At 42.1% G+C, this 20,427-nt stretch overlaps 1 protein-coding gene across 10 annotated transcripts in view; it reads left to right on the top strand.

Moving 5' to 3' along the window:
• Positions 1-20,427, top strand: part of elmo1 (engulfment and cell motility 1 (ced-12 homolog, C. elegans)) — a 96,533-nt gene that overhangs the window by 69,064 nt on the left and 7,042 nt on the right. For 9 of the 10 annotated variants that reach the window (XM_069515760.1, XM_069515764.1, XM_069515758.1 and 6 more), the window contains 2 exons: positions 13,502-13,665; positions 17,666-17,778. In XM_069515760.1, the coding sequence (XP_069371861.1) occupies positions 13,502-13,665; positions 17,666-17,778 (277 nt within the window). Of the gene's footprint in view, positions 1-412; positions 550-13,501; positions 13,666-17,665; positions 17,779-20,427 lie in introns of those variants that run through there. The other variant, XM_020090827.2, reaches the window with a different exon arrangement.

Below are 20,427 nucleotides of genomic sequence, written 5' to 3'. Positions count from 1 at the left end.
CACACTTATCATGTGATCCACTTGCTGCTCCACCATTGGCGTCTCTGATAATGGCGTGTATCCAATCAGGGCATAAGCCCGGAGATCAACATAAGAGAAGCTGAGCAGCCTGGCTGATGCTCTTAGAGTCACAGGGGGAGGGATGGAGGCAGACAGAAATCTCACAGTGGAGGGAAGATAAGTAGAGTTTGTCAGTGAAGAAGCAAGGAGTGTTTTTATTTGAAGAAAATACGCTGAAGAAAGAATCAAGCAGGAAAACTGAAGGAGCAAACCGCCAAGACAGGAAAGAAGAGAGGAGGCTAAAGGAAGAGGTGCACAAACTGTGTTGACAGACGAGTCTTCCCTTATTGTGGCTAACACTGACGCTAACTGTCCACAATCAGTTACACTGCTCTTCCAAGGAGCCATCTGCTCCCTCCATCCATCCATCCATCCTTCCAGCCATCCCTGTCTCCCATCGAGCACTGGACACTCCTTCTCTGGCCAAAAACACGAGGATCAGTCACTGTGGAGAGTATCACACCATACTTGGAAACATGGAGGTGACGTGTAAGTACCAAGATTGGAAAATGAGTATGAGAAGGAGAGTGGTTTTCAAACGGTTAGCGTGGATGGAGTGAGGGTCGGTGGTAGTAAGGGAGGAAGAGGGGAGCGTTTGTGTTGTTGCCTGGCTGCAGAGGAGCAGGAGAGGATGGAGTGAGGAGGAAAGGGGTAGGGAGAGATGGAGAGGATGAGACAGGAGCAGAGCGGAAGAGAAAGGGAAGGGACAGATGGGGCCATGCAGACTCGACGAGGCGTAAGCAGGTTAGACAAGGATCCCCATCACAGTCTTTTCATTAACACTCACATGCACGCACACACGCATAATCTGCTAGATTACACCCACAGCTACATGCATGCATACACACATCCTCTGTTCAGCTACCCCCATCACACACAGGCATCATCTGTATTCCAGTGTACAATCTGTGTGCGTGCGTGCATGTGTGGTGGGGGGTTGGGCTTTGTTGTTGTGAATGGGATTACTTCACATCACCACCATTTGTCACCAGAGGAATTCAGTGCCACTACTACGGCTCCTCTACACTCCACACTGTGTGTGTGTGTGTGTGTGTGCGTGTGCGTGTGTTTCAGCCCTGGATGAGCTTCAACCAGTGTTTTAGCCAAAGGGGTCTGACACAGGATTAGAGTGAGGTCAGCCCCACACTGTACAACAGGACTCTGTGAAATACTGCCAGTACCTGATTTCATTTGTTTTGGTCAATACACTGTAAATCAGTATCCAGCCAGTGTCCATTTATTCTCTTTTCCAGGTAACCTTCTATATTAACATGTTCTGAATTGATTATTGATCAATTATTTACAAAGAAAATATTCTATAGATTTGCTTGTTCAAGCTTATTAAATGCACAGATTTGCTGCTTTTCTATGTTTTATATACATTTAAATTAAACACAGTGCAATCTGAGTTGTGGTAGTCTTTCAGTATTTACTAACAAATTAATAATTAACTAACTAGAACTTGCAATCAATCAAATGCATTATTATCATTACCAAGGCCATGAATAATTCCCTAAGAAATTAATGAAATGTTGAAAAAAAAATTCCTGGATCCGGATTAAATGGGTTTCTTCCTGATCCATATCCTTAAGTTGTTTTTGGGTAATCTTGTTCACAAACAAACCAACATGCAACAAATGAGCTTGAGTGGAAACACACCTCGTTGGTGGAGGTAGTAAAAGATTTTTATTTTCAAATTTTATATCCTCTTTTCCTCTTTGTTTGTTTAATTCGTACAAAAAACAATTTTCAAAAATGATTCACAGTAGTTTTGCCTGGGTCAGGGCCAGGCTAGCTGCTTTCATTCTCTTTGATTCAGCTTCATATTGAGGAGATGAATAGATACTGAGTGAAGTGATATCAGTTTTTTCGTTCTCAACAACTAAGTGGACTAGTCAATTTCTCCAAAATGTCAAAATATGTCTTTTATCAACTGTGAAACTTTATTTGCAGCTCCGCACCGCACAGTAAAACATGCCTCTTGAGCTGTAAACCAAATTATTTGACTGTACTGTGATGAAACCCATCAAAGCTGGTGCTCATATTGAATTTTGGCATGTCATGGGTTAAAAATGAATCAACGCAGCCTCTACTATTTAAAATCATTCTGAACTTGCAAGTCCAATGCAAGGAGACTTTTTTATGCTGTATACCTCCTCAGTACCAGTCTCATCATACTCAGTTTTGGTGCAATGGTTCACACCTGTGCTTTTGACGGCTGTAGAAGCTCCACCGGACTGTGTCCTTTTCCCTCAGACCCTCATATCCCAGCAGTGGTTGCAGATAGCAGCATGTCCCTTAACAGCAGCCCTCTTCTATGTTCTTTTGCAATCTGCATTTTTCTGCTCGTGTCCTGGAGCTCCAGCTTCAGGCATTACTGGGCCTGAAGCTGATGGCTTAAAGTGGTGCACATCAGGGCCGCCATGGTCCTCCATCGCACTGTCTGCTCCAGGGGATTCTGGAGGGGATAAAATCTTCACCTCAATTTGGGAGTAGGTGGAGTTAAGCTCAGAGCTGAGGGTGAAGTCACACTTTAATGAAAGTGTCCCACAAATGGAGAGCCAGGTTCATCATCACATAACAAAAAAAAACATTCACATTTCTATTTCACGTGTCCTGTAGAAAAAAGCAAGAACCCTTGAACCTTGTGAGTCACTCTGGATGAGCACTTCAGCAAAATGAACCAAGCACACAACACTTTTTTATTGGTGTTTGACATTTTTGCTCAGAACAGGGTGAAACCAAGGAGAGTAGATAATCTGCTTTGTTCAGCCATGTTGAAGACTAACCTGTCCCATGTGGGATTATTCACAGTGTAATTCTCAGAACTGAAGCTGTGTGACCCTCTCATCAACCTTCATGAATCAGTTATCATTAATTCACCATTTAAGACTATTTAGATTTGGCGTTTAGTTTTCAGTTTTTGTTTTCATTCAAGGCCATTCTCTGCAAATCAATTAAGGATACTTAATGCAAATCAATGCAAATGATTTCCAGTGCTGCTCTTTAGCATCTGGGCCGTTCTCCCACTTTGCCAGAAGGTTAACATGCACGCATACATGATTAATGAAATGGGTGCTGGTGCGTCCAGTCGCAAGTGATGTGACAATAGCGAATGCAAGCGGGTGCCAAAAGGGTTTTTGGGTGGACCCCGTGGGTTGGATTCCAGGAAGCAGCTTAGGACAGTTGGTGAAAGCGCTGCACACGCTGCCATATGCCAACAACCGTGACGGCTGCTGGCGTGCTTTGCATGGAAAGGCACATTTATGACACGTATCAGGACTCTGTACACCATCCCCCACTCCTCTCCTTGAGACCTGCAGTTTTTGTTTTTATTCCATACTGGTTTTATGCACCTCTCCCATTGCCTAAATCTCTCCACACCTCTTTCCATCCCCATAGTCCATTATATTTCTTTTTTTTGTCTCTCTCTTTCTCCCTCGTGCTCTCTCTCTCTTTTTCCACCTCCTCATTCGTGTCTCTCGACCCCCCTCCACCTCTATTGTTGAATTCAGACAGGCTATTTATATCTCTCTGCCTGGCTGCCTCACCCTCCCACTCCCTCAACAAGGTTTTGCTTTATCTTTTTACATAAAGCAAAACCTTGTTGTGTTTCTACACTTGTGTATCAGCACTGTGGGAGCATGCACATGTGCCGCGTATGTGTTGTTTTTGCCTGTATGTTCTTTATATGCAAGTGTGCAGCAAGAGCAGAGGGGTGGATGCCAAGCTTTGTGTCTGTGCAGGGACCTCTTTGTTTTTTTCATGAGTGTGTGTTTCTGTGTGTGCCCTAAAGGGGGGATCTCTGATCTCAGGCAGCGTTGGCCCACTCACACTGACAACGCCAAAGCCACGCTTACTAATCAGACCAGGGAGATCGTCAGCCATTAGCATCAAACCATCAGTCGCATGAGCAGAGATGCAGAGCTAACATTTTGCTTTTGTTGTGGATCAAGATAATGATGCTGTTGTCTCATCGAAACAGCAGCTCCCTAGAAATCAGCAGGGGAAAGACGAGTAAGCTCTAATTTTGTCTTTTAATGGAGTTATTTGTTTATCTATACATTTATCTTGGTCTGTTTATTTGTTTATAAGTGAGTGTGCATTGATGAAGACTTGTGTGTGTTTGGGCGAGCGTAATCCTTTTTTTTTTGCAGTTCACAATATGTATTTTAGACAAGTCAAAGGCTCTCGTGTGTGGGTGTGACTTATTGTGGATGCATGCTGGAAAATGGTTTCATACAGTAATCAGTTTTTGATGTATCTTTTGGGTGATGTTGCATGTCAGGAAGGGAGACAAATGCATGTTTATTCATCAGAATTTTCTGCCTTCGATCACTATTTTCTGAACTTCTACCAAAAGAAGAGGGCTGCGTCAAATTCACACTCACGCTGAATATTGTCTCATCTCTATCTGTAGGCAAGGGACAGCATTGTGGTGCCTGAAGCCTTCTGATTTCTGTTTTCAGTTTGACCAATCATGTTTAAGCAGGCTTTGGTTGCCCGCAGGTAAATTCATGTGGAGATGCATTTCAGTCAGAAGGAGCACACTGACTGAAATGCATCGTCTATCGACCATTAACAGATGTTAATAGAGTTTAGCCAACATGTTATCTGGACCTAAAACTCCCACAAAAACTGTTTGTGTTTTTTGTGGAGAAATATTAACCTGTGATTAAAGAAACTTGTTAGACAGTAAACATGTACGATGAACTGAAGACGGAGCCATGGCCTGGATATCTGTCTACACCGGAAGCCCCAAAGCATTGTCCCCAGAGGCTAGAGTGTTAATGCCATTAAAACTTTAGAGCAAATAGTGTGCAGAATCAAGAGCAACATATCATCTTACAGAACTGCTTACAATGTAGGATGCTGAGGAGTACACTGGACTAAATAATCTCAAGTATCATTAAAGAATTATTGTTGTTTTTATCTGTTTTTTCTCATCCTGCTTGATATTTTCCACCATGTTTGAGATTCTCAATCAAGTCCCAGTTGGCTCAGACAGAACAATCCCTGAATCCCACTGCACGTTGTGAGAATCAATGTATTTGCAGCAAAACCTGCTGGAAAATGCAGCAGCTCTCTCTATAAGCAGAATGGTCTCGCTCTGTGCAATGTCAAACTTGCATTTTTGCTGCAGAACCCCTGCAACTGACCTAAATGGATGATGTTTGCATTTTTTATGGAGTACCTGAATGAATTAGTTTCCCAGGGCAACTTGAATCAGAGGCTGATTATTAAAATGCATTAAAAAGTTACTCTTTATATCATCTTTCTACCCAGCAATGATGCATCATCTGTAACCACCAGGATGCTGCTGCTCCCTGATGAGTTATTTCTTATAATGTAATAATACCTGTTTAGATGCCGTTGAATAGATGTTTAATCACAGCCAATTTGCTCATTCCTCCTGAGACAATTAATATATAACGTTCATTTTTATTTTCTGCAGCAACTGTGTCACAATAAAACACTCATTGATGTGCTGCTGTGCACAAACCAAGGTCACCACTTGGCTTTAATCAGCGTTTTATGATAGACTAACCCTAAATGGAGATTTCCCAGGTGGCTTTGCACTCCAGTCTTCCATATAGGCCACACTGCACCTCAGGTGGAGCGGGTTGCTGTTGGGAAAGAGCTCCTGTGATATCTTGTTTGTCCGCACAGTGCTGGTGTGGCAACAACAACACTTAGCAGCAACAGCTGGCATTGATCTGCATCACTCATGCAGAGCGAAGAGGAGGATTGATGGAAGGAGTCTCCAGATGGGTTTTGTGTGTGTACATGGCGATACTGGGAATTTACATGGATTAGTCAATAGTAGTTTTGTTTGGTGTGTTGGCGCATGTTCATTCTGCATAATGCATGCGTCAGAAGAACAAATTAGTGTATTTAAAGGATGAGTATGTACATTGAGTGCATGTGTATCTTACTTGCCTACAGTGCAGTGTGTGCTGTTCTTTGTGGCGCAGTAATGCTGTTAAACAGGTCCCCGAGGCTTTCACTCAGAGAGAAAAGAGTTGCTTTTCACAGCACTTTCTTAGTTACATTCACCCCCTCACCGCTCTATTTTATTTAATTGAAATATCCAGATACAGTGACTTCTTACGTCGGAGCTGTGGAGGGTAGATACATAATTGAAATTTTAATGGATGAAAGTGGCTCCTCACTACTTGCTCTCAGCAGACTCAACACTAAGCCATGAAAGCGTTGTCAAAAGAGTCTTAACAGACAAAAGCTGAATATGCTGAATGTAATCTGGGAATCTGGCTGTGCAGAATTCATACCTTCTTTGTACTCTCACCCTGACACCATCTTGTTTAGCATGAACATGCATATGCACATCAACCATTCTTAAACATATTTGACATAGAATTACATTGGCATAGTGCTGAAAATTCTAAGAGCATAATTATTAAAACTTCAGCCAACAGTACATCTGCCCAGTCTATATAATTTTGGCTGGAGTTTAGCTTTTTGTTTTGTTTTGCTCTCTCACCTCTCTGTCTTGCCAAATTAGTGTGCTCACCTGGGTGTCTTGCTTCCATCGAGCCGTGTCTACTGCAGAGTCATTTGACTATTTCCTTTGTGGACAAAAGCCAGATGTTAGTGGGTTTTTCAATCAGGGAGGTACGGTGTTGCGGTTGTGACACTGTTTCCTCACAACAAGACGGTTCCTGGTTCCTTGAGGCCTTTCGGTTTGGAGCTTTCATGTTCTCTAGGTTTGGCTTCCTCCCATTGGTGTCAGGTGGATTTTGTCTCTAGATTGTCCTGCGACACTCAAAAGATGAGCTGTATATGGATGGATGGATCTACCTAATAAACTCATTGTCTCTGTGTTATTAAAGGATGAACACTTATGTCTACACTATCCATAAACTGATCCATATTGATTTTGCAATGGTGAACGCATCTGTCACCATCTATACTTACAATTTCCCCCCATATCTATGACGCCCACGACAGCTGACATGCACAGCAGCAGGTTGCACTGTTGTTTCAGCTCAAGCTTTTTGTTGTTGTTGTTGTCCAAACCAGTGGGAAGCGTTTGAAGCACGACACTGTGTTGTGACCAAAGCAAGGCCGTGGTGTGTGTGCTGTCTAACGCCTGTCAGACGGAGCTCTGTGTCTTATTGTGCCTCCTCACACGTTCCTCTTGCACAGACCAGGGGGTGATGGATGGCAAAAACCAGCACAGTTGGCATTGTTGGAATAGATTAGTGTTATGAAAAAGGAAACCAGAGGGGACTGATACATTGTGTCTCCATAGTTTTTGAGTCCTTTTTAATTTAATACTTGATTTGCTCTTGAGTTGACAACACTGTACTCAAGGTTAAAATCACAGTTGTCTGTTACTTTGACATGTGGTGACATGTGGAGCACTGTCTTAAGTTTGGTATGAGAGTCACTGATCTCCAACCACAAGTTTGTTAATTGTTTTCAGTCCTGTAAGCTTCCAAAAGCACTGTTTTCACTCGATGCATTTTTTTTAGCTTCTAAATTTAATACAACACGTAGCAGCCTCGTCTCACTCTGTGCAGCGTGATAAGACACAGGCGTGCTTTCCTGTCCATCTCCATGGTATTGTTTTATTTTTAATGACATCAAATATGAAGATTATTATTATTAATTGAATGTGAGACATTGTGGCGAGGAGGGAACATGTAATTATCATTTCAATAGCGCAGAAATGGATTCCCTGTATTCTCTTTTTGTCTGGATTTTAAAAAAGCAGGCCTCTGACAGTAGAGTGCGTGTTGCCTTTGTTTGTGTGATTTTTTTTTTTCCTTGCCTATGTGTGCAAGCGGGCATATATTTTCACGGTGCTCCCATTATCACCACGTGAGATTGACTTTTTGATTGCTTTCAACGAATATCAGCAAAGTCATTACTCTGTGATTACAGCCTTATTATTTACCCACCAAAGATTCTCTGCATCACAGTCCCCAGATTTCTCTGCCTTGGTTTTGAGTGGCAGATGAGCGTTTGACTGGCAGCTGGTAAATGATGTCATTAGCATCCTCTTAGGTAAATGGAGCAGTGGCGACAGTCGATTGGTCGCCGAGAAGGGCACGGCAATTTGTTATGGCTGACACGTTGTCAATGATGGATGGCGAGGCGACACCAGGAGAAAGGAACTGCCCGACTGTCCCGTTTGAGGAGAAAGTGAAAGAAAGAGGAGGGTGAGGGAGTGTGGCTGACGAGTCGCTGCAGCCATCTCTTCATTACATGTACTAGATGGCTCGTGGGACAGCGTTTTAATTACTTTTGCCGACACTCGGTCTGCCTTCTAACTTCCCCCTGTGAAGGAGCTGCAAGAAAGAATGATGGCCTGTTGTCTGGGAGAGATTAGGGAGCGTGCGAGGGAAAGAGGCAGAAATAAAAGGTGGACAAGATAGAAGCGATCAATCTCGGATCAACGAGAAGAACACAAGACAAAGAGTTGTTCACATAGATCATTCAGAGTGTAGCTGAGGTGACGCCAGCGCAAACCTACACCTATATTTATCCTGTGAGAGAGTGAGCTCATGCAAAGTTTCAGTGCTGACGACATCTCACCTCTGCCAAGGTGCTCTCTGAGCAATCAGCACATGAAAAAGATGGATGAGGATAAAATATTCATAATGGCCCCCTCCACTGCCCGCCCTGCTGTGAAAGGACCATGTGTTCGTTTTGAATGTGATGAATATTCGCAGTGTTAATTAGCATGAGTGCAGCCACATGGGCCAACAGGATTGTTTTCCTGCCAGAGACATGACTGCAAACAAGGCATATTAATGAACATTCCCCTGGGACGGGCTCTGCTGAAACATCGGGGCTGAGCGTCAGTCGCTCTCCGGAGACCAGGATCCGGTTGGAAGGGAAACTGCAGGTGACCAATGAGAGAGCTGCCTTTTTAAATAGGAGAGTGTTTCTTGTTGTTTACAATCTGCTCCACATTACAGCTAAAACTGAGGTCATCAAAGCTCAGCCTTTGTTTTTAGTGCCGTATAATTTTTAAATTGCTTCTTAAGGGAATAATGCTCCTTCGTGATGCTCTGACAGACCATTTGTAATCTTAATGGGAAAATAAATTGATTTGAGGCTTAATTATCAGGATTATAAGCGAGGGGATGTGTGTGAAAATTTATGATCGGTGACTGGGTGAAGCTGTGATTAAAAGTAGTGGACAGGACAGGAGTGATGAATCTCTCCCAGCTTGATTGCAAGCCGCAGCTTCTTCCATTCGTCTGGATGTTTTTCAGCTTAGCGGGGGGAGCAGGAGCTCGGGGAGGCTGCGGCTGAAAGTTCAGTCCTGGGGATTGTAAATCTGCTGTTAGGCGGACACCTTTTTCTCCCCATGAAAAATATGACTTAGAGGATACAGAGAGGCGCAGACAAGGACAGAGGACAGAAAACGGCCTTGCACAGAGTCAGCCGTGAGCGTTTAGATAAATATGTTCCTAGTCGTTACAGCTGAGGAAGGAATGGATGTCTGTCTGTATAAGGGCTGTCAGTTTTCCAAAAATCAAGTTTGAACAAATTTGACATGACACAAAATTCGCTCTAAGATTTAGGCGAAAGGGATCTAGGGGAGGTTGAGGTGAAGGGTAATTAGCTGCAGCATGCAACTTCACCCTAGATTTCCCTAAATTCTACACACTGAACCTTTAAGTCAAGAGGGCATGCAATATGTCTAGCCAATAGTGATGGCCCTCTGCTGTAGCACAACACAAACTACTTAAGACTGTCTGAATGATCTGCTTCTAACCTAAATATTTAGTTGAATGGGTCATTTCATATCGAATATGAATTTTTCCCCCCACATTTGAATGAATGTTTGAATTTCAAATAAAAAATGACAGCCTTGGTCTGTGTGCATGTATGAACCAAATGAAAAGACAAACTCCTCCTTCTTACTACCAGCTTCAACAAGCCTGCATCTCATCTGGACACTCGACCCAGAGCAAGTCTTGACTGGTAGAGAGGGAAAGTGTTGACCTACGCCCTCTAGAGGCTGCATTCTTACTCTGTTGTGCTGCTGAAACATGATGAAGATCCATGAGTGTAGGAACAAAGTAAAAGTGATCGTCTTCATGAAGAAATCATAAATCATTCAGCTTTTTCTCTGATTGTATTGTCAGATGTTAAACTGCAGCAGTGGTGGACATCCCTCCCCCCCTCATCTCATGTCTTTGTATCTCATTATGTCTTCTACGATGCTGTCAGGGTTATTTTGAGAATGATAATGAGGTTTAACATCTGCTTTCAGAGACTTTATGTCTGAACAGAATAGTGCTTCTGAACTGAAATCCTGATCCACACTGGTACTTGTGCTCAGTCCCTAATGTTCTGTATCAGCCTTAATACCTGTTTGATGGGGATCAGATTAGAGAAGACATCGTGTGCGCTGGTCTGGGTTTGTGTCTGAGCTTAGCAAGTAAATCAGGGTTACACAAGATCCTAATCTCACTAAAACTAATTCTAGAGCTCAACTGCAGCTTTGCTCTCAGCAGCTCCTGAATCTAAGCTTAAAGACTATTACATTAATGCTAAATAAACCTATATTTCTGCAGTTTTCCCTTTGTACCACCACCCAGCAGGTTATGTTTTCACCCCCATCCGTTGGTCGGTTGGTTGGTTTGTCCGCAGGATTATGCAGATAATAGATTTTCATTCAACTTTGTGGAAAGGTCATACATGGGCCAAGAAAGAACTTGTCAAACGAGGGTGGGGTTTTTTTATAATTTCACGCAATTTCACAGGGAATAATGTACGGATGTTTAGGGAACTGATATCTATGAGTGTGCTAAGCCCCAAACAAGGGGATTCTTGGGGCTTGGCAGAAGGATGCGCTCTATGACCACCATTCTGGCTTGAGCATGTGTTTATTATTCAAGGTCAAATAGTCCCATTTGTTAAAAATCTTTTGTTTTTTTTTGGTTTTTTTAAGGTCAGAGCTGAGTATTATAATCAGATCCCTGTTTTGCTCTCACTGTTCAGCCCCAACATCACCAAGAGCGCTGAGAGTCTCCACCACTTATTTATACATTCAAACACAGCAAATCTAACACTGATTTAACAGGATTATCTTTGATCGCCTCTGTTGTTGTGAGTTTTTCTGCATTTTTAGTGCTAGGGCAAGGTTTGTCCTGGAGATGTTTAATTTTCAGCCGCTTCTTACTTTAATACTCTCAGCCTCTGACTTTAGTCTGACTTGTGAGCGTCCAGAGGTTTGCGAGTTGATGAGTAATCATCTTGCAGTGAACACACATACACGCACACAAACACACATACACACATACACAAGAACAATATTACATAAGACTTTATTTGGGATCGTGGCTCACTGGGTTTTGGCACAGTTGTAAAAGCTGAGGAGATGAAACTGAATTGTGCAGAACAGGAGAACAGGCCAATTATAAGGGAGGTTTTCTGCTCATGTGTAAATAGACAAACGTGAAACACCATCATTGTTGTCTCTTAATACAATAGTCATTGAACTGTGAGGAAGTGAGTTTGCAGAGGCTGGAAATACTTGCAAGTCTTGGAGCATTTGATAAACAACTCAAGCAAAGAGAGGAGAAAAATACAACAGAGCAAACTTAGAGGGAACAGAGGGGGAGGCGGTCTATTTCTTTCTGTCACCTCAGTATCATCTCATCCAGTGAATCAGCATTCACAGGCCCAGAGGCAGCCGCTAACAAGGCTGATCCACTGTCAGGGCTGCTCGTCACGTCTGCCACCACCCGGTCTGCAGCCACTGCAACGCCACCGCTCAGCTCGACAAAAGAAATGTGAAGAAGCCATGTCAAGTTTATTCTTAAAGATATAACGTTTGCAGGATTTACAGATCTGCTGCAGCCCAAGCTCTGCAAACTGCCCCCAGTTTTTACAAGAAACCCGCAGTTTCAGGGGCTGTTTCGGTTTGTTTGAAGCACATTCGCAGCGACGTCTGCTCTCAGTCAATTCTCTTGTGAGTTAAATTGGATACCTTCACAAACAAAGAATCTGTCTGAGTTATATTTGTCCTATATTTGTCCTGTCCTGACAATGCAAAATGCAAATCACTTGTCAGACTCCAAAGCCAAAGGGAAGCAGCTGTCATCGCAGATATCAGGTCAGGAGTTATTACGCATGCTGAAGCTTGAGGTGATTGTTTTGTTTTTTTTCCTTTACCCACAAACATAAAGAATCACACACAATGTAGTGCTGACATATCTTAAAGGGCACACAACACAAAGCTCCACCAATGGCCTATTTCGCCAAGTCAAAAAATGTGGAAAAAAGACTTTGTTTGTGGTGCAGCCCTATAGGTTTGGTGTAATTCTGCTAACTATCCAACAAACATGATAAACTATAAGTTTGAGTAGTTTTGTGTGTGGACCCTTGATTTGTTTGGTCCCAGGTTTTAGTCTCATTCAGGGTGAAAGAAAATCTCAATTTATTAGCCTTAATACCCATTTCTACTCAACTGGAGAAGCTGCTCTGTACTAAGTGATGCTTCAAATGTCAGCAAATTAGTAAGATTTGATTTTCTTCTTTGTGATGTATTGTTTAGTTTATTTAGATCAGATGTTTCACGATATGAATAGTAATAATTTTATAGTACAGTTTTCAAGCAAATAAGCACAAAATGCTTTCTAAGGTCAACACGAAACAAATGCAACATTATAAGATCACCAGATGTAAACATACATGTATACATGTACAAACGTGTACAGGTATGCATGTACATACAGAGACTGTTGAACACAGACAGACAAACCTCCTGGTCATTTCTGATCTTTTTTCACAGTTTTCTAATTCTATTCCCATTTTATCTGCTTAAATGCAATATGATGTATTTTGCAGTTGGGGTCTATTTTAATTGACGGGATCGGTATAATGTGTGTGAGTGTGTATGTGTGTGAGTGTGTTTGTGTCCAACTGCTGAGAGAGTGTGTGTAGACTTTAATTACCTCCTGACTGTAATGCATATGCACCGGGCTAATTGATCTGGATACGCATGATGTGTTTTTATGTGTTGTTGCGGAGTGCTTTCTCATTGTATTGTTAAGTCCGTTGATCACCAAGAGCCCTTGAGTGGGATTGATGACTCGGAACATCGCTCATGTCGTGCTTCTGCAGCCAGACTAATGGTATTAGCTCGCCTGGGTATTATAGGAAAGTTCTGTCATGCATTTCACTGACGCTTGATACTGGGGCGAACAGTTGAGGAGCCACTGATGAATTATTCTGCTTTGCTCTTTTCCTCTTAAGGCTCTGGTTCTGAAAAAAAAAAAGAAAAATCACATCATTAATCCTGTCTGGAACGGAACAGAAGCTTTTATGCATCCAAGACCCCCAAAAATAGAGAGAGGGGGTTACTTTTAAGTTCATGAGTGTACTTTTAACATCTCTGCGTGATACAAAGACTCTCCTCACTCATCCTCTGTGTCTCTGTTCTCCTCTGCAGGTAATGCAGGTGGTGAGGGAGCAGATAATGCGAGCGCTCACTCTCAAGCCTAATTCCCTGGACCAGTTCAAGAGTCGCCTGCAGAATCTGAGCTACACGGAGATCCTGAAGATACGCCAGTCCGAGAGAATGAATCAGGAAGATTTCCAGTCCCGCCCGATCCTGTGAGTCAACCAACCAGTAGCCAGCAGAGAGAGGTCATAGTGTTAACTCCACAAAGTCATTAGTCGATACAATAACACTTACCCTAACCCTTTATTTTATCAATTTTCACACATTCGCATATATCAGTTCCCTAAATGTGTCGGATTTAGAGAATCTGACATGGCAGATTAGAGGAGCAACGGTCTGGCTCACAGGCCACTAGTTGAATAGGCCTGATCTAAGGTTTTTACTTATAGCCTGGTCTTCTTACCGAAATCCGATAAATATTTCCAACAATTTAATTCATGCTTACTGTGGTTCTGAGCTGTAGAAGAAAAGTTGCTCTGAACACAATGAAATACATTTTCTGAACAGCTGGTGATATTTTTCCCTGATTAGGTCTGAAGACTGAAACCAGGACATAATTTGAGTTTACAAAAAGAGACATTGTCATCAATATGCTTGTAATTTGATCTGTTCTTTCCTCCTTCCATTTGTCCACTAAATGTCAGCTACTGGCCTAATGCAGGCTGCACCTGTGCTTTTCTTCTCATGATTGAAAATATGCATTCAATTCAAATTGTCTGCAAATGGCATTCCCAGTGAATACTCCATTAACAGCCCTGCAGCTCATTAAGTATGGAGAGCCACTGTGCAATAGATCATTCACTGTCTGATCATGGATGCAGGCTCTGTAATGGGGAACATTGTTTTGTCTTGCCTGTATTTAATGGAGTGGCAAGCACTATTGAAAAATGGTTGCACATAAAGAGCTTGTCCCTTTGAGAAGGAATCAATGCTGAGCCAAGGGCTTATTAAATCAATACAAGGTAGAGACCAAACTTTTGCAGTCGATTATTCCCAATGGTGAGAGCGGAAGAAAAGGGAAGGAAATTATGGAAAACTGTAATAAAAGATAGTGGACATGTTAAAAACAAAAAAAAGAAAACTAAACGTAGATAATGTTGTTTTTAATATAAAGTGCATTTGTATCTTCGCCAAGGAGGTTATTACGTTTTTCATTCCTGTCCATCTGTTAATTACAGAAAAACTGCTGCATGGATTTTCACAGAACTTGGTGAAAGTATGTGGTCTGGGTCAGGGAAGAACATAATAGATTTTGATGCAAATTCAGGCCAGGGGGCAGATCCAGGAATATTTTCTAATTTTCTGTAACATAGTGAGAAAGAGCGTTTTTTGACATTTTCACAGATATTCCGGCTAATAATTCAAGGATATTGATGAAAAGAATCTGGCATATTTAGGGAAGTGATATCTAGCTCACACCCAGATCTATTCTGATGCTGACATATAAAAAAGCTCATTTGAACATTTCACTGTTGGAAAGCACCGAGCATCTCAGAACGATGAGTCTCTCCTCAGCAGTGTGAGACGACCCGAGGATGGAATTTTCCTCTAATCAATACAGTGCAGTCATGACTTGTAAACATAATGAGCACAGCATGTACTGCAGATTTAAAGGCACTTTGTATTACCTGCTACAATTGCTGCCAATTTTCTGCAACCAATTACGTCGGGAACAGCTTCATAGATCAGGAGAAGGTGAAGAGGAGCCGTTAAAGCTTCAGAGCAAAGCTGTGTCTCTGAGCTGAGAATATATTTTGTCCTTTTGACTCCTGGTGGCAGGAGTTGGAGATGCTTTAATATAATTAAACAATAACCCTCTAACACTTACCCTAACCCTTTATTTTATCAAATTTCACACACTCGCATATATCAGTTCCCTAAATGTGCCAGATTTTTTTCCTCTGGGAAAACGATGAAAATGTTCCAACATGCCCTGACTATTAAGAAAAAAAGCATTTTTGTTTGTTCCAGCTCCTTCAATGTACAGATCTGCTGCTTTTTCTGTTTTATATCTTTTTAGATTGAATACCGTGCAATCTGAACTTTGGTTTTTAGGAACTGTGATGGTCACTTTTTGCTAATTGGACATCATGTAATTGATTTGTCTAAAAAATACAAAATAGCTTACATTCAAATGTCACTTAGTAGGCCCAACAGTCCCCATTAAATTCAATAAAGCTCCACCAAAGTTCACACTATCATAGATATTGGTTCCCAAAATGTGCCATGAATTATTCCTGGGGAAAATGGTCAAAATGTTGAAGAAAGTGATGAAAAAATATTTTCTGGATCTGCACCCTGATCCGGATCTGCACCAAAATCGTTCCTGACCAACACGGCATCTTTCCCTGAGTTTCGTGGAAATCCATCCAGCTGTTTTTTGCGTAATCCTGCTCACTAACAAACAAACGCAGATGGAAACATAACCTCCTGTGCTGAGGTGAAAATCCTGCATTAGGTCAGAACTGCTGAGGATACACATCGAGAAAATGTTAACACTCCACTTAGTTTTAATGCAGCCCCCAGAAAATTAGGATGAAAAGTGGTTTCACTTAATTCATTATTGATTCCCTTCTCCATCAGTGCCGGGCGATATTTTCCTCGTATTGTACTTTGAATGTACTGTACATTTCCACAAGGTTTTAAATGGGATTTGAGTGCTTCACTAAGTTCCTTACTTTAACACCTGATACCAACCGGAGTGCTTCTGTTACCAGTGCAACACCTCAGCCCTTTAATCCATTTACCTGCGATTTTCTGCATGTGCTGTGAAAAATGAGTTTAAATTGGAAACTATAGCCTCTTCCTCAGAAGACAGAGCAGCAGGACCCTCTGAAAGTCTTAAGACAAAACGTCAGAGTGATGGTATGTGAGGCGGCAAAGTCGAGCGATCATCAACATCCATCCTTCGTGCGATGAGCCACGCCTTCCCCACTCGCTGTATCTTTAGAGATGTCAGGGTGAATGTTCAACCACAGATCAATGTAATGACTGGAGTCACAGATGAGGCAAACGCACAGAGCGGGAGGGCGAGTGCAGAGACAGATGAATGGTAGGGGTGTGGAAGAGACTGAAGGAGACAAGGAGGAGAAAGAAAGACAAAAATGTGATCATGAACATCAGTTAGAGAAAATTGAAAATGTAAATGTCCTGTTAGAAATGAAAATCCTTAGACTAAATATCGAGAAATTTATGTAGTAGTGTGTTATCTACACTGTGAGGGAAACACTGTAGATCAATGGAGAAGCATTAGTTCTTGAGTAAAAAGGGTAATTGTCAAATCCTGAAATGGAACTGAGCTCTAGCACAAGAAACTGCTCGCTGGAACCATACTCTCTCTACATATATATATATATAAAGATACGTGATGCAACTCCACTTCCTCCCATTATCCAGAAACAAAGAGAGCAATTGTTTTCCATCTTTATATACAGTCTATGGCAGGAACCCACTGTGTTGTGCAGAGCTAATAGGTTATGGACGTTTCTTCCAGGAACCTCATCCTAAGAAATGGTTACTTAAAGTACCTTTAATGTAATGCTGGGTTATTTGAGTACCCAGCTGGATGTTATAGTAACCTAATCATATGTGAGTTTTTCTTAAGGCACCTCAAATAGAAACTTGTTTGCTGGGTTCCACTTATCCTGCATACTTCTAGTAGAGTAAAAATAAAAAGTAAATTGGAGGAGAAATGACCCAACTTTGTGGCAAGAAAAAGATGTGGAGCAGCACTGCTGGTAGATAATATCCATAATTCATGCTGACTAGTGTTGTGCACTTCACATTCATATGCAACACAGACACACATACATGTAGATGCTTGAATAAATGATAGATCTAATTAGGAGCCGGAGCAGCTTAGATTTCCTCTGATCAGCCTGCTGAGACGCTGTATGACACATTTCTGAGTGTGTTCCCTCTATGTGTGCGTTCATGTATGCGAGTGTGTTTCATTTCCTCCGCTCACTCCTGACACTCACTATCAGATGGATTTTGCTCGCTGCCAGAAAACGAGGGTAACTGTAACGGAATTCACTTCCAGGCCTCAGAGCAGTTGTGTAGCTCACTGTTGTTGACTGCTCGCCACAGTGGGAGGGTATGGTTTACAAAATTTAAGATAAACCAATTATGCGGCGTTGTGTTTATCCACAGGGAGCTGAGGGAGAAGATCCAGCCAGAGATCATGGAGCTGATCAAACAGCAGAGGCTCAACAGGTTGTGCGAGGGAACCTGCTTCAGGAAAATCAGTAGTCGCAGGAGGCAAGGTGAGACTCACACTCATCATGTACACGACCCTGATGTGACACCACCTTCACCCACAGATCATAAGCATTGAAATTCATATCTCCATCTTCTGTGTCCACTTGAACTCCTCTCTTCTTCCTCCCCCTCGTCTCCCTCTATCTGTCTCTCCTTCATCCCTGCCCTCTGCCTCTCCTCGCACTGCCGTATTCCCTTTGCCATATCAAAAGCTCACAGGAGATAATTTTATCACAGGGGATCTTTGAAGCTGCTGTCATGATTTCCTCCCGCTGCTTTTCTGCGCTCCCAGGCTTCAAGGCGCAGACATAGAGAGACATGCCGCCACTGTAATTTGAGCACATACATAAAAACATACAGTTTATCTTTCAGTGTCCAGATGCACAATGGCGTTGCCTTCTCTACTCTCACCCGTGCAAACACAGATATATGACATTAAAAAAAATGCAAGGCCTAGAAGCATTAACACATTCATACTTTGCACTTGTCGAGATAGATTCTGGAGAACGCTTTGAGAAAAGAAAGGAAAGAATGACAGACTGTGTTAAACTCTAGTTGCTCTCTACACCTTCTCAGGGTGGAAAGCAGTGTAACTTGAAATTACACAAATCGGTTGTCGCCACAGTAGATATTTTAGAGGCTCACATTTAAATTCATTGGTGGCGCCATGTTATGTCAATCTACCACATAGAGACATACCAAATGGTTGATATCTACGTAAGCATTTGCATTCCAAGGTCCAAGAAGGATTGAAACGCTGGCTGATGATGATGAGCTGTGTGTAACCCCAAAATGTAGATTTTTTTGTATAAATTTGGCAATAAATGTGATATTAAAACCATGTATTTCATTTAAAACAGTCATATAATTTAGCTTGCAGCTCAAAAGACTCATTTAACTATTTTTCTATTGATCTCACCTGCTGCAGCTTTAATTTAGTGGAAATATGGATGTATATCTTCCTCGTGACACATAAAGAGGGGGGAGGGAGGGCGACACAGAGGGAAAACACAGCAGCCAGCTCAGTGAAGCATGTGTTCATTCAGCCTAGTATCGTGTCTCGCTGCCAGGAGAGAGAAGGAGAGAGAGAAGGAAGGAGATTACAGTAGCAGCATTTACACTGCACTTTAGTCAAAAAGAATTGAGACCTGATCTATTCATTCCTCCGTCCTCCCTCTTCCACTTCTCTTCACCCGTCTCTGTCCCTTTTCACATGTATGAATACATGAAATAACTAGAATGGCACTCAGTAGATCATATACCTAATTTAATGGATTCTTCCTTCGTCCTTCTACCACGTCTTGTTGTAATCCATCCAGGAGTTTTTGCGTCATCTTCCTTAAAAACAAACAGGGAAAACATAACCTCTCAGTCGTCAGCCTCCCTGCAGGAACTGTTCTTTCCAATAACTCAAATCAAATAGGGAATAAAACCTGGTGGGGTTTTTTTCTGTCTAACATCAATGTGTTCTGACATTTTAAATCCTGATCACGATTCATCTTGGCAGCTGTCATCCAGATGATGTCAAAGGCGTGTGCATGTTCACATGTAGCCACACATGCACAGTAAACACAGTAACATGACTATTAAGCCGTTCAGGAACAGTGGACCCACACTCGGTTTATAAAGCAGTTCATGAGCCTCGCTGGATTTAATTTAGCACAATAGCCTGTAGGGTTACACTGGCTTTAATCTGCTGCTACAGAACGCTGACTGTGGGGGAGCTGTCTGCTGCCTGCTACGAGCTAGCTGCAGCTGTCTTTTCCCTCTGAGGACACTCGAACTCAAGGACATGCTGTTTCTTCACATCACTCGTTGAAACTCCTTCCCTATCTCTGCCGCTCCTCACCTCTTTTTTTACCGTTTTGCTTTGTATCTCTCTCCCTCGTGCTGATGTAAACCAGCTTCACATGCCTGACCTTTATCTACCTCCCCCACTCGGATCTCGCTTCTCTCTCCTCTCTGAGCAGTCGTTTTCCTACTGGTACTGATAGTATATCCATGCATCCATCCATGTAAAGAGGACTTGGTCTTTTAGGCTGAACGTGAATAAAGGAGCCCCTACAGCAAGTTCCTGCTCACATGAAATGGGGAGTTAAATCAAGACGAGGGTGTTGCATTTAAGCTGAACCTTGGTTTGTTACTTCAGCCAAGGAGGGTTTTTTTCACCCTTGTTTTTAAGCAAGATTATGCAAAAACAATTGGGCAGATTTCCATGAAACTTGGTGGAAGGATGCAATATGGGTCAGGAACGAACCAATTAAATTTTGATGCAGATTTGGTTTAAGGAGCGGATCCAGAATTATTTTAAATTTCCTTTTTCAACATTTTCATACATCTTTTAGAGAATAATTCATGGATCATGATTAAAGAAAATCTGACATGTTTAGGGGATCGATATTTCTGAGTCTGTGCAATTTGGTAACCATCTGGATCTAATGAATATCAATGTGGTTTCATAAGGGGACTGATTGGTCCTTGGTGGAGGTATGAACTCCCCCATCCTTGTCTCTTTGTCCTCTTGTCTTTAAATTGCATTCCTCAGATGAACATTCTCGGTTTTCATACTTTCGTATGACAACTCTCTTTCTGCTGTTCTGTGTTTTGACCCATCTTTTTTCACATTCACCCCTCCTCCCGCTCCCTCTCTCTTC

The sequence above is a fragment of the Paralichthys olivaceus genome, chromosome 20 (assembly GCF_024713975.1).
Source record: "Paralichthys olivaceus isolate ysfri-2021 chromosome 20, ASM2471397v2, whole genome shotgun sequence".
In the NCBI taxonomy this organism is placed as follows: Eukaryota; Metazoa; Chordata; class Actinopteri; order Pleuronectiformes; family Paralichthyidae; genus Paralichthys; species Paralichthys olivaceus.
The sequence above is the reverse complement of the archived record's forward strand: the minus strand, read 5'-3'. Positions and strand labels throughout refer to the sequence as shown.